At 38.7% G+C, this 15,077-nt stretch overlaps 1 protein-coding gene across 1 annotated transcript; it reads left to right on the top strand.

The window, feature by feature from the left end:
* Window positions 1-609: 609 nt before the first annotated feature.
* Window positions 610-14,773, top strand: RRH (retinal pigment epithelium-derived rhodopsin homolog). The gene is made up of 7 exons (XM_065837826.2): window positions 610-1,318; window positions 7,103-7,293; window positions 8,903-9,002; window positions 9,584-9,737; window positions 10,099-10,267; window positions 12,291-12,469; window positions 13,385-14,773. The coding sequence occupies exons 1-7, from the start codon at window positions 1,213-1,215 to the stop codon at window positions 13,488-13,490; spliced, it is 1,005 nt and encodes a 334-aa protein (XP_065693898.1). The 5' UTR covers window positions 610-1,212; the 3' UTR covers window positions 13,491-14,773.
* Window positions 14,774-15,077: the final 304 nt, after the last annotated feature.

Raw genomic sequence — 15,077 nt, 5'->3', positions numbered from 1 at the left:
ATTTAGTGAAAGGTCTTTACTTCGGTCTGCTGCTACCTCACCACTGAAGAAAAGAAAACATTATTGCAGCCTTTCTGTACTTAAATGAACCCTATAAGAGAGATGGGGGCAGACTTTTTAGAAGAGCTTGTTACAACAGAACAAGGACTAATTGTTTTAAACTACAAGAGGGAAGATTCAGGTTAGGCATGAGGAAGAAATTTTTTACAATGATGGTGGTGAAACACTGGCCCAGGTTGCCCAGAGAGGTGATTGATGCCCCATCCCTGGAAACATTCAAGGCCAGGCTGGATGGGGCTCTGAGGAACCCAGTCTAGTTGAAGATGTCCCTGCTCATTGCAGGTGGGTTGGACCAGATGACCTTTGAAGGTCCCTTCCAACCCAAACTCTTCTATGATTCTATGATTAGCTTCTGCTGCTCAAGGCTTTGGAAAATACCTAAAGATTTTCTGCCCAGTAACATGCTTTGGAGAATTTACCCAAAGTAAGCTTACGTGCATATGTTTGGGAGACTGAGGGTTTTCAAGACTTGTAAGGCATATTTGACAACCATTTTCTGCAGACCAGACTATTTTAGAAATGTATCAATTGAGTTTTCTGAAAGTCATGCTTCACTTTAGAAATATCTTGTACTGTGTTCTTCTTGTGTCTGTGTCAGCTTAAACAAAAATAAGAATCTTGAAGAAGTATCTTTAAGCATTTGAAGGGTTGGACTTTAGAGTAAGGTATCCTCCTTTTTAAAGCAATTAATGTCTTTATTTTGTGCTGCCGTTCCACATGTTCGCTGTGACAATGGGAATTAATTCCAAGCCAGGCTGATGACCAACTGACCTGAGCCAACTTTTGTTGAGGTTTCTGAACCATTGCACAAGAGGTTTGAAAGAAAAAGTTTGGGGGCATGTGACAGTTAATCTCTTTAGCAGTAAGAATGAAGTTTAAGCACACTGTTGGAAATGTGCTCAGTTCTGTGCTGCTCTTTGTTTTAATTAACAATCTCCTGCACAGATTGGGGGTGTAAACTTCTTTGCACTTTAGTCCAATTAAATCATGTTTGGAGGCTGTCGATGTTTGGGGGAACTCCCCCACCCCCCTTTTTTTAGTTATTCAGTGAGTCTGTTGAATAATGAAAGAATTTGCTTGACAGGGCTTTGTAGTGTTTCATCGTCTTGATGAATTATTGCAGAGGATAGACGACAGTCTCCCTTGTCCAAAATGCATTGGAATGATTCCTCCAATTCCTCAGAAAGGGATAATGAAGCTCATTCAGCCTTTACACAGACCGAGCACAACATAGTTGCAGCTTACTTAATCACAGCAGGTATGGGCATTGGTAAATTGTTGCGTAACTTTTTAGAATAGAACTGTAGATCTGAATGGTCGTTTTGTATAGTAACAGCGATGGTATTTCATTTTGTATTACACAAATATCTGACGGCTTTTCTCCATAGTTTACCACAAGTTAACCATCAATAGCCTAACCGAAGTGTGCAGAAAACATCTAGGTTTTCTGCCTGTATTTGAAGGCAATGTTGTGTCTTGAAACATATATTTTGTTGATATGTAATTATAGAAGAGAGTGAGAATTAATTTCTGCCAGCTTGCAAAAGAGATAAAAATAGGACATAGCTGTCTCATCTTGCATTTTTCTGTGATGTGCTTGAAGCTATCTTGAGATTTCTCCTGGGCCACATGTTTGTAGAAATATATGTGTAGTCTGAGCATGTGAGCGGTTGTCTCTTAGGGGGATGTAAGGGAAAGGGTTGGAATGTGACTTAGGGGGAGGGAGCTGGTCGTTAATCAGAGAAGAGCAGATTCCAGTTGCAGCTGTATTTTTCACCGATGACACATGTTAGAAAATGCATGCTGGAAGGCCTGACATCATGTTCGTTCCTTGTGACTGCAGTGACCTCTGGCTAAACTTGAATGATTATGGATTTTTTTTTTTCCCTTTAAAACTTTCTCATTGTTATAACCACAACTGCTTCAGTAATGTTTTTCTGAAGCATTGAGTGCTATAGTAATGATATATCAACCTGCCCCAAGCCTGAAACTCACTGTGTTTAAAAATAGGTCTTCTATACCTTTATTATGGAAAATTAAGTCAGTTTATACTTTATTCATAGACTGTACCGTACATTTTCTGTTATACTTAAAAATATTAATGTACTTCAGGTTTGTACTAAATTGTATTGCTGATGGTCATGTTTTATATAGCGTTATGTGTCTGAACTGGTGAGAATCAAGTTGCTGTTCTGGTAAAAAGAGTATTTGCGAATACTTTTGAAGTATTTTTGAAGGCAATAATTTATTTCAGGTTTTTAGAGAAACTGGTAGAACAGCTACACAGATCAGTAGAGTTGTTAAGAAGCCGTAGAGACGGATGGTGATCAAATATTGGAAGGCTAGATACCCTCTGCAGTACTACCATACTATTTGTAGGTAACTGGATCTATTAGGTGCTGCAAATATGTATGATAGTTGTTACATTTTAATTAAAATTGTTTACATTATATGTAACAAGGTGGTCTTTTCAGATAGTTTGGCAACCTACTGTCAGGGGACAAAGCTATAGTAGGTGTTCAATGAGATTAGCCAGAATCAACACAGCTCTTCTTTCTTAATCTTGCACAGAAATTAAAGGTCTGAAAAAAAAAAAAAAAAGAAAAGAAAAAGTTGGATTACTTTGTGGTTTGATTTTTTTTTCTTATTATAATTGGGGAAGTCTAGTAAATCTTTCACTTGTATCTTGGACTTCGCTTCCTTACTGAGGAATGTTTTTGACAGTAAGGTCTGTAACATCTTTGAAAGTATGACTGATTGCTTTGCAAGTGCCCTACCACAGCAAATCTCACATCTGGAAAAATTAAGCTGTGTTAATAAACAGATGTCTAAGAATAAGAATGAAATACAGGTACAGTGTTCATCATTATGCTGCTCTTTAAAAAGTTTGAATGCTTCTCTCTTTTGCTAATAATTACTGTGTTTTCTGAGAAGGAAGTAATTGGTAAATGTTGCACTCTATGGTGATCAATCTGTTAACTTGAATGATGACAACAGGGACACTCAGGCTATCGGAAGCAACGCTGCCTCAGGGATGTCCTTTAGCTTACAATGGTGAGATGCTCTGCTACCATTTTAAAATGCTAACTGGAAAAGTAAATTCCACCTTAGACACAGACCTACCCTTCATTGTTTTGGTGCTCCTACCAATGTGTTTTGCTTAACTGTGTTAGGGCTTGTATTTGCATTTGGTCTGCCTTGAGTTTTCATTGCTTCCCTGGGAAGAAGGAAAATAAGGAATTCTACTCTTGATCAGGTCATGAGGTTTTCATCCTCACAAAACTGCAAAGTTTAATTAAAGAAATATGGGAATAATTGTCTAACCGTAAGATGTTTCACAGCCCAAGTGGCAGCATCCATTTGCTTTTTCTGAATCACAGGTACGTCCCAGCTGAGGTTTTCAGATTACTGAAAGACTTTGGTTTGATCTGCCCTCCCTGCCCTCTAAGAAATCACAGAATCATTTAGGTTAGAAAAGATCTTTAAGATCATTGAGCCCAACTGTAAAACCAACAGTGCCCAATCTACCTCTGAACCATGTCCCTAAGTGCCACATCTACAAGTCTTTTAAGCACCATCCAGGGATGGTGACTCCACCACTGCCCTGGGCAGCCTGTTCCAATGCCCGACAACCCTTTCTGTGAATAATTTTTTCCTAATATCCAATCTAAACCTCCCCTGGTGCAACCTGAGGCCATTTTCTCTTGTCCCATCACTTGCTACTTGGGAGAAGAGCCCAACCCCCTCCATGCTCCAAGCTCCTTTCAGGCAGTTGCAGACAGCGATCAGGTCTCCCCTCAGCTCCTGTTCTCAGACTGAACAGCCCCAGCTCCCTCAGCCGCTCCTCATCACACTTGTGCTCCAGACCTGATTCTCAGAAACAAGGAAGAGAGAATTTCTTGAATCTACATGTTTTTCTCACTTTGTTCAAGATGGAATCCATCTTCTTCCTAAAATTTTTAATGAATATAGGCTTGGCAATTTCCATTTCCTCTTCCTGGCTTTGGTTTGATTCCCTCCCCCTGCTCCATGTGTGTTGTCCCCCCTGCCACCTCAAGATTTGCCTCTGAAACACTAAATTTTAAGTGTGTCTAGCAGGATCCTTTCTTTACCCTGAGGATATGAGTTTAGAGTCCTATTGAATTTCAGATTTCGTTCTTGGTAGCTGTAATATCTGTTAAAACATGCCTCATAAGAATCCTGTACTGTTTATAAACTTGTAATTCTATTTTGCTTCCTCCTTCCGAAGAGATGACATACTACCTGTCAACACGACAGCTGAGAGAAGTGGCACTGTGTGTGCTCTTACTATGGTGCTGGTTTCAGATCAGATCCCTGGCTCTCTGCTTTTGTTCATTTTAGGGGCTTGTAGCATCACAGTGTCATTCCTGAAATGTGTGAATGTAGGAATATGATAGCTGATGGCATCTATGTGGCTATGCACCTCTAACATCATCTGTAATGTCATTTTTATGTACTAAGGAGGCTTGCAGCTGAGAACAGACATGCTTTGTGGTTTTAGAAAGAAAAGGGAGAGAGAGGCAAAAATTAAGTATAATTTTGCCTCATTTGATTTTAAAATTAATGAATCTGTTAAGAGAGCTTCTGTAATGTGGAAGATTGGTGCTGATTAATAAAATGTTGCAGTGAAACTTCTTATGTGAGTTTCAGGTATGGTTAAAAAGGTACCAATTTACGTAATTGAAATGGAGAAACTTCCTTCAAAGCGGAAGAATTGGTGGTGTCCCTAGTGTCCGTTATCCAAAGTGTCATCATTCTTATTTATATTTTTAATGCGTTATGATTGCACTGGCTTTCCTTCTGTCCTTTTTCATATCTGTCATGGTATTAATGTAGCTTTTCCTGAGCAGAGTGGTTCAGATGGAACTTCTGATGTGTGTTTGGCTCTAGAAATATCTGCCTCACTTTGATGCACTGCAGTGTCTCCTGGTGTGTATAAATGACCGCCAGTGATGGAGTCCACAGGAGTTTCCATGATTTGAAGGAATTTCCATATTGATACCAGTTGAAGTCTTCAAAATTCAGCTGTAGAGCTGAAGTGCTTGAAACTGATTCTTGCCCTCAGGTTTTCTAACCCTGCTGATTTGAGGTTATTGTTTGAACTGCAGCATGTTTGTAGTCTGAATATAAATTCATGTTAGAGATTTTTAACTCGGTGCTGCAGCATTGACAGCAACAGAGGTGGAAGAACACTGTATAATATTTAAAAACCTTATTGCCTTTTTCCCAGAAGCATGTCAGCAAAAGCTGAGGTTTGTGTGTTGGGTTTTATGAAGTCAATAGTAGAGCAGAAGTCCCACCAGTGAGGGTGATGTGTTGTCAGGGGACTGGAGCAGGAGGAGCAGTGACTGTGGAAGAAGATGGGTCTGCTTTTGGAAGACCGCATTCAGTATGACAGCCATTCACTCAGCTTGCCTACAGAATTATGCCTCAGATCTGTGATGATGAAAACTATGGTGTTTTGATCCATAGGTTAAACTTTTTAAATTAAAAAAAAAAAAAAAAATCTGAGAGGCATTTCCATGGAAAATCTGCTGTTAGACTTTTACCAAAATAACATTGCCCTACGCACTTGTTATTTAAGGAGCCCAGACTATACTAATGTTTGTGAGTTTAGCATTTGACTCAGTGATGCTGTAACAGCTGTGCCAGATTAGGGAATCTATGAGCAACTTACATATTCCTGTTGTTATTTACAAGTTATTTTTTTTTAACGCTTGTGTTTGATTAAACATGTTGGAATTCTCCATTTCATTGATAAGGGCTGTGAGTCTCTGCTGAGATTCAAGGGGGAATTTTAAAATTTATTAGCTCTATATTAACAGCTTGTATTAACAGTGGGTTAGTAAAACTTAAGAGGATGGGGGTTTGCTCTGGATTTCTCTGCAACAGGCTAGAGTCTGAAGAGAATAAAACCACAAGAAAAAAACCCCTTGGTTTTCTGGGAGTGCCATGTAAACTCGCTCTAAGAGCCATTTAGAAGGATTTGGCTAAGGAGGAGGAATAGCGGGAGAAAAGGAGGATCTGGAGGTTTTAAAGTAGGTCACCAGGATGAGAAAAGCTTGCTGAGGCACAGGGCCCTGGGCACCTCGAAGAGCATTAGGTCCAAAGCAAAATTCAGAGGGATTGGACAAGAAGGGAGGAAAATGTGCATTTTAGCTTTAGTTCTGTATGTCCTGAATATGAGTCTTTGCTTATTGGCCATTTCCTCTGTTGTTTAATAATAGACTTCAGATGCAGTTTGAGTCAAGCCAGAACAAAGATGTTTAAAAAGACACAGATTAGTGAGGCAGGAGCAAGTTCAGTGCAGCGCTGGACTTTTACCACGGCTGTGATACAGCCCTAGATCTTGTCTGGTGGTGAAAATAACTGTGGTGCAGGCCCAGCCATGCTGCTGTGGAACGCTGTGTGGATCATCCAGACTGCTGGACAAGGCTTAGAAGCTACAATTTGCAGCAACCTGAACCAACTCTGATGCTTGCAGAGAGTTGGGACCTCATGAGCAGAGCAGGCAGTTAGTCTGGCTAAGCTAGTGGTAGCAAAATCAAAGCTTCTGTATTCCTTTTGCCAGGATGGTCGTCTGAGTGCAAGTGGAAACTCTGCTGAGAAAAGATCTCAGGTGGTAGCATGGTCCTTCCGCTACATCAGGTGCATCATAAGCCCCGCTTTTTTTTTGCCATTCACCACCCTGTATTCTTTTATTTTGCCATGGAAGACAGCACTGTGCTCGGTGGCTGGAGTGTTTGAATTGTAATCCTAGATGCTTTTGAATTTCTGCTGTGCTTGTTGTCATTGCGTCGGTTGTCCCAGATTTGGCAAAACGCTCCACTTTTGGCCTTTACCCAATCTGAGTGAAAAGGTCGTCTCTCCTTTTCACGTGTCTATTCTCCTCAAAATTGAGCTTAACTGAAAATAAAGCTTGTTTAGGACTTAGATATTACAATAAGCTGTATTTTCTCCTGCATGTATATTACTTGCTGGTGTGATTGTTTTTTAAAGTCTCCCTTTTCTGTTTTTACAGGAGTGATAAGCATTTTCAGTAACATTGTCGTGTTAGGCATCTTTGTTAAGCACAAAGAGCTTCGGACAGCAACCAACGCGATTATTATCAATTTGGCTTTTACTGACATTGGTGTCAGTGGCATTGGTTACCCCATGTCTGCTGCCTCAGACCTGCATGGAAGCTGGAAATTTGGATATACTGGATGCCAGGTATTGCAATTCAGTCAGAAAGAAAGTTTACAGGACTTAAAAAGAAGCTAAGAAATAGGTGGTATCTCAGAGATAAGGTGGAGATGCAAAATTTTACCTTGGGCTTGAAGCTTATGTTCTGTAATGTCAATTCTTTTCTGGATATATGTTTTTATGTGAATTTCATTCCAAGCATGTTTATAATCTGAAAACATTAAAGTGTAACCTTATATTTATGAATTAAAGTTTTTAAAGTTATTTTAAGAAGGCTTAGGAAATGAAATCCCCACATGAAGGAGGTTATAATAGCACATGCACATTTGATGACTTATTTGATAGTTAAAAGACTTTGGATGTGGCTACTGTTTTGTTGATAAGCCTCACGGATCTTAACGTGTTCTGCTTGGCAAATACATGTTAGTTTGGGTGGCACTATTAGGATATCCAAAATGAAGGCCTGCAATGCTATTAGTCTCCATTAAAGATTCAGCCTACTTTTAATAGGTGTCTTTATTTTAAAAATTGACTGAGAAATTATACTTCCATAGCAGAGAAATGGTGACCTTTGCTCACTGTGTATTGTGATTTAAATCTACTTTTGTAAAAGACTGTTGGGTTAAGTGCTCAGGAAAATTAGTAGCAATGTGAAGGTGTATGCTGAAAATGTGATTCAAGGGAAATATTAGCAACACTGCACATTTTGGACCTTTATATAATGGTTGTTTATATACCAACTATCTGACATCACTTGCCTGAGTACACAGTTTTTTCAAGCTCAAAATTCAGTCACTATTTGGCATGAAGCCTCACTTTTAACATCTTTGGATTTAAACTGATTCATGGGTTGAATTTGATGTGAAATCTCACTACCAGTGCTTTGGGAGATCACAGGAAGCACGACTCATGTCACCCTAAACCAAATGAATCCTGTGAACTGAGATGGTTGAATGCCATGTGGTTCTATTACAATTGCTGGTGGCACGGAGACTGGCACAGGGCTCTCTGTATTTCTGGGGTGTCAGTGATAACACAGCCCTCCCCACCATCCTTCCTGGTCACACTGCCCATGGGATGACTGGGCAGATGCATTTGGAGTGCGTTGGGATCACAGCAAGTGTCACTCTGTGCAGATCTGACACGTGTAAAAATGGGGGCCGATGGGGAAAATCGGTGTACCATGTCTGCGAAGTAAGTGTAGTTATACAACAGAGGAAGGAGTGACAATTCAGGACCTCACATTTGCTAAAAGCCATGACTTTTTTTATGAAACAAATGCTTTTCATATTTCTTTAACATATATTGAAAACATGAATTAACTCCCCCAAAACTCTTCATCTGTGAATCTCAAAATTTGCTTATTGAAGTATTGTGTTTGTTTTCTTTTTAGACTACTGTCTTTAGGATTTCTGTTATGTACACAAGCAGGTTGCTTTTCAAATGTTTAATTTTAAGAGAGCCAGCTCCAAATTGCCTGCATTGAATTAGTTCCTTCAGTACTTTGCTTGTGGAAGAGAACACTATCCAAATGTAATCTATTGTAGTGCCTTCAATTCAGTCCACAAAATTGTGCTTGTACCTTTGAAAGATTTCTCAGAGAGGGTTTTTTTGTGTTTGTTTGTTTTAATTTCAGATCTATGCTGCCTTAAATATCTTTTTTGGGATGGCAAGTATCGGTTTGCTTACTGTTGTTGCAGTTGACCGTTACCTGACAATCTGCAGGCCTGATATAGGTACTGTATTTATGATCAAAAATCATTCACTGTGGGGCTTCTATGAAATAAGAATCTAACTGTATTGTTTTCTCATTAATTACTCCATAATTAAAGTGCTGGGCATAATTTGAAGTTAGGGCATGATCCTGTAGCACTTGGTTAAGTAGGTTATCTAGTGTGCATGGATGGTACTGCTTGTAAAAGTGAAAATTTCACAATTAGGCTGTTATTCTGTTTGTAAGTTGTATGTTCATGGCTGTTTACAGTCTTCAGAGGGCCACTCTATATACAGAAGCACATGAGAAGCCTACATCATGCAAAGAAGTACTTGAATGCACTGTTGCATAATAAGCTTTTAGGCATAGGGTCAGGTATTACCTGCATGCTGTGAGTTGGGATGGGTGATGCTATTTCAGTGGCATTTAAGGCCTGAAAGCTTGAGATGAAGTTCAGCCATGTGAAACAGCTATGTTACAGTGTTTGTGAGTGTGGCCCTTTGAAAGGATCACTATTAACCTGGTATGCTTGCTGGAAGCCACTTGTCGTTCAGGTTCAGCATCGAAATGAAGCAAAAGGTGATTTTATGTGCTTGGCCACAGGGAGAAGAATGACCACCCGTAGCTATGCCGCCCTCATCCTTGCTGCCTGGATAAATGCAGTCTTCTGGGCTTCCATGCCTACTGTAGGCTGGGCTAGCTACGCTCCGGATCCCACTGGAGCAACCTGCACAGTAAACTGGAGGAAAAATGATGTGTAAGATGCCCCTTCACCCTTTCTTTTAAATTTGCTGGCTCACCGAAGGCTAAGATTATTTAATTCACCGCTATATGAGCATAACTTCTTTCTGAAGTATGAAGCCTGATTTATAACAATAATTTTTAAACAATGGAAATAATATAGAGCAATTCTAGAAAAAAACACAGGAATTGAGTCGTGTTTGAAAAAACGTAAGGCTTGCAGTTTCTAATAACAAAAAAAGCTGAAGAAAATTTTCCTAATTCTTTAAAAGCTTGTTTTAAAATTTCATAATCAAATCAAAATATCAAATTCTTCAGTAGCTTTTCCTGGATGGCTATTTGTAAGTTACTGTGTTTCTGTTTTTCTGTCTTATCAGGTCCTTTGTTTCCTACACAATGAGTGTAATTGCTGTTAATTTTGTTGTACCCTTAACAGTCATGTTTTACTGTTATTACAATGTTTCCCGGACAATGAAACAATACGCCAGCAGTAACTGCCTAGAGAGCATCAACGTAGATTGGTCTGACCAAGTAGATGTGACAAAGGTATGGCAAATGAGAACATGATTTGTTTTAAGGATGTTCTTTTGTACTGGGGGCAAAGCAACAATGCAGCCTTTTAAGCTTTTCTGTTTACCACATTTCCCCCCTTTCCTTTCTTACTAGATATTAAATGAAATTTAGCCTTGGTGGAAACTCTTGGCTTGACTTTTAATGCTAGATTCTTTACTTTTGGCATCTTTCCAGATGAATAGCTACATTAAAGGCTGGGAAAACTGCGGATCTACCTTGCCTCTGCTCTCTGCCATTAAATAGAAATGTGCCTCATAGGTGTCCTAGGAGGACTTTTTGTGTCTGCAGAGTCCTTGGGCCTTCTGCCAGGTTCACAGGTGTACCTGGTCTGAAATGGAATGGTCAAGTCTGATTTGAGCTCATGACCTAGAAAAGAAAGTGCATTTCCGAGCTCCTGAGTTGTGTGATTCTGATCCCTTGTTCTTTTCAGTCTGTTGAGCTTATCTGTTTCTTATGTAAACAGTAGCAAATGTGAGTTATGGCATAAAATGATATATCCTGCCTGGAAGGTTGACATTCTTTTAATATATAAAAGTCCTTGAGAAAGCTTCAAGTTCACTTGCTCCTTTGATTTTGTGTGAGGATATGATTTATGGTTGGACATGATAAAAAGAGTGCGAGAGAGTGGACAGAAGAGTATTTAACTGTGCTTTTGAATTACTTATCAATGCAAACTTAACATTCCTTGGGAAACTTTCTCATTGCTAATTTCTGAAAAATTGTATTTTTATCTAAAAATAATGATTTGAGAATTTTGCTCTTCTGAAGAACTTTCAGAATGCTTGAAAATTAGAATTCAGTTATAAATTTAGACTCGCATTTGTGAATAAACTGCATTTTTCCTGCTTTGCAGTTGAAGACACTGAGTTGTATTAAAACGAACAAATAAACAACCCAAGGTTAAAGCTTTGCAGTTAAGCAGTATCCTTCTTTCAAACTGGACTGTTTGCTTTTTCACAAATTAGCATTTGTAAGCTTTCTGCTCACCCAACAAGCTTCTAAACTGAAGGGTTCTTTCTTTACATTATTATCAACAGGTTTGTGCTTGAATTTAAATAGAAATCTTCTGTGAAGACTGTGCCTGCTTGTGTATTGGGTATATTCTAGAGCAGTAGCCATTTACTTCTTGTTTCTCATTTTGTTCATCACTGGATGACTGAATAAGGATATAGGTAAACAACACAGGAGAATCCTGCACACACAAAGAACCCTGCAGTTTTGTTCGGTTTTTTAGTGTTTTGTCCTCTTGATTAATTTGAGATTCCCATTCCAGTTTCCATTACTGATTCGTGTACCTGACAAAAGCCAGATAAGTCTGTCCCAGTTGATTCCTCTCCTGCTCTCCCACTACCCCCAGTTTGTCGCTGCTCAGTTCTGGCTGTTTCATGGTGTGTTTTTGGGCGTGAGCCCCAGCGTGCCCAGATTGAAGGCAGAGAAGGCATGACTGCTCAGATATCTCCCCAGTATGATGCTTGAGCGTGACTATTATGCCTCATTAAATGTAACAGACACTTCTGAGTTCCTTAAGCATATGGACCGAGTCTTTGTGTCTTAGAATATTTATTTTATTTGACTGTACCATAGTTAAGCCTTATGAAATGTTTAGCCTTATTAAACATGTAGCTTAGATTCTTTCTGTCTATTAATATTAAGTATTTGTAATAGCATCCCAGAGTGACCTGTCTTAATTCATGTGTGAAGCCCTCTCTGGCCATTTAAACTTCTGATGGACAGATTTAACATAATCAGCAGTACTAACTGTGAAGGAAGATTGTACATAATGAAATAACAGCATGGCAGTGTGATCTGCTCTTGAACTCCCAAAGTGAAATTTCATTGTAATCTGTCAAAATTCGTCAGATGTGCTTGTTTACATGCTGCTATTTGTTTCTGGATAGTTCTATTTTCACACAGGTGCATGTGCTTTTGAGGTTAGCTTGTGAGGTCTTAATCTTCAGGTAAAACCGATTGTGTGTCTGTTGCTCTTGTTTTACAGATGTCTGTTGTGATGATCGTAATGTTCTTGGTGGCATGGTCTCCATATTCTATTGTGTGTTTATGGTCTTCATTTGGAGACCCAAAGAAAATTTCTCCTGCAATGGCCATCATAGCTCCTCTGTTCGCAAAATCGTCCACATTCTATAATCCCTGCATTTATGTTGTTGCAAACAAAAAGTAAGTGTTCCTAATTCAGTACCAGTCTACTTCATGATTTTAGCATATCGTCTAACTGCAGAAGGATCATCTGTAAAATACAACAAACTGATTTGTGAAGAGATCAAAGGGTAAACCACTGTTTATTTACCAAAGATGACCTTTTCGACAGGAAGGTCTAAAAGAAATTGTTTTGGTCATCATGAGAACATATTGATTTGATAAAGATTTTTGAGAACACATTAACAAAGATTGTGTAAGATAGTTTTGGAAGGCACTTTGTGGTTTCTTGAAAGGACTCAGTACAGAATTTAGGTTGTATCAGCAGTGTTTTAATGACTGTGGCCAAAATGTGGTGGCTGGTGACATGTAACCTCTGTAGATTTCCTTGCTTGATTTGGGATGTGTCATATTCTGACTAAGATGGATTGACACTTCTCATCAAAATAAATAAGCTAAGCCTATTCTTCTGGTTCGAGCAAGTATATCAAATGGTTCTAATCAATCCAGTGCCCCTGATTGAGAACTCAGTTTTGCAAAGAAGCATCCTTCCTTTCTCTGTTACCAACCTAGAAGCAGAGCTGTGATCTCTGTCTAGGTGAATTTATCTGATCCTGCTGAGTCAGTGAAAAAACATCTGATTTTTTCCCCATTCTGCAAGTTCTTATTTGTCGTAACTATACTCTGTCCTGGGATAAGCAAAAACTGCAGTAACCCCGATTGTAAAAGAAACATTGAACTTAACTTAGTTATACATGTACCTGGAAGTGAAAAACACTCCAGTCCTTTTGAATTCCAAATATTCAAATGTTTATTAAGCAAGTTTTACTAAAAGTGAAAAATTATTTAATACGTAAGGTTGGCTTACCCAGTTTTCCTTTGTATTTGGTTCTCCAGCTAATGATCTTTCTACTTCCCTATTCTTGTCCTTTGCAGGTTTCGGAGGGCAATCCTGGCAATGGTGCGGTGTCAGACAAGACAAGAGATAACTATAAGCAATGCCTTGCCCATGACTGTGTCTCAAAGTGCACTGACATCATAGAACCCGTGTCATTTTTCTGCATAAGTTGCATGGAAAGGAGTGAAATCTGGGTTAAAGATAAATGATTTATCTTTTGGAATAATAATCTGCCCCAGCCAGCCAGCTGTTTTCTGTTAATCACAGAAATCTTTTTAGATAGATTAAGAAGACAAAAAACCAAAAACTACTAAGATTTTAATTTTTGAGAGTGAGGTTTATTGGCCCAACATGTCTGTCCCAAACAAAAAAGGCTGGTGAGGTGCTTGCTGTGTCTCTTACAGGGTTGGACAAGGCGACACAGGGACAGGGAGAGACTGAAGCAGGAAATGTTTAGGTTCAATACATAGATTTTGCACCTGTAGTTCCTTTCATAAACTACTTTCCCTCAACTTCCCTTGAAAGTTTTCCAGACTTGAATTATTCTGCATTCTCCTTGTGTGAATATCTTTCTATACGAAGCATACAAGTTGATATGCTTTGCAAAGTTCTGTTTTTGTGAATATGTTAAGGTATCAAAATATCTAGTCAAACCCTATAGAACCTATTACTGGCTTTTAGGATTTTGAAGGAGTTTCAGTATATGTAATGTATTTTTAAAGTTTTGGCTCACACAAACAAATGGATTTAGTAGTAGTATGTTTCTAGTGCTTGTGACTGCACAGCAAATCCTGAAAATGACACAAAATGTACCCTAAAGCTTGACACCTGGGAGGCACATATAAAACTGAGTAAATATTTATGGTCATATCTCATCATTTCTAAACCAATCTCATGGTTATATAGGTCTGTCGTGTAATTTTCAAAAAATATCTTTGTTGACATGAACAGTGGATTTGTTCAGGATGGAAGAGATGACTGTGTATAGATCTATTTATGAATGGTAGTATATGCACTCTTGATGGTTCTCAGATTTTGAGAATAAATATCTTCTATTATTATGTATGCATGCATCTGAAGTCTGGCTTTGCAGTGTGTAACTTATTTGAAATGCACATTTTTTTATCCCTAAAAGCTTGTTTTTACAGGACTTTTTAAAAGCTCTGGAATCTAGACTTTCTATTAATTTGTAAATATTAAAGAAAATGCCATGCCACATCCTCATGCTGTACTAGATTTCCTTCAGGAGCCTTGGAATTCTTTATGGACAGTAACTAACGCACTGCCCCTTAGAAAGAGCAAAGAGATATTTTATTACGTACTAACCCTACAAACTACCTATTAAAATAGCCTTGAAACATGCTGGGTTTGATTTTAAACAGAGTGTGTTCTTCTGGTAGAATAAAGAATGAGCTGGTTTAACTGATCCCTTTCAGGATACATTTGAAGGTTAAGCAACTATAGATCTCGGCTAATCTGATGTAATCTGCTGTTACTAAATGGATGTCTACATTCACATTCGTAGCACACTGCACACGAGTGCCTAGGAATAAAGTTTCCAAAATTTTTTCATATCAGTTCTGCTGGGAGGGAGCCATGTATCTCTTTATTTACATCTACCTCCTAATGAGCTTTTTTGAAGAAGTGTGTGGTTTTTGTCCTTCACAATGCACTTGCGTTTACCATGGCAGAAGTGATGGCACTGGAACAAGGTATGTATTTTATTCTCTG

This window comes from Patagioenas fasciata, chromosome 4 (assembly GCF_037038585.1).
Source record: "Patagioenas fasciata isolate bPatFas1 chromosome 4, bPatFas1.hap1, whole genome shotgun sequence".
Classification (NCBI taxonomy): Eukaryota; Metazoa; Chordata; class Aves; order Columbiformes; family Columbidae; genus Patagioenas; species Patagioenas fasciata.
The sequence above is the reverse complement of the archived record's forward strand: the minus strand, read 5'-3'. Positions and strand labels throughout refer to the sequence as shown.

Bases quoted from the DNA above. Each gene is read 5' to 3' on its own strand.
- RRH (XM_065837826.2), top strand. From the start codon at position 1,213: ATGCATTGGAATGATTCCTCCAATTCCTCAGAAAGGGATAATGAAGCT. The intron at 7,294-8,902 runs GTATTGCAATTC...TTTTAATTTCAG, and splicing joins TTGGATATACTGGATGCCAG to ATCTATGCTGCCTTAAATAT. The intron at 9,738-10,098 runs GTAAGATGCCCC...CTGTCTTATCAG, and splicing joins AACTGGAGGAAAAATGATGT to GTCCTTTGTTTCCTACACAA.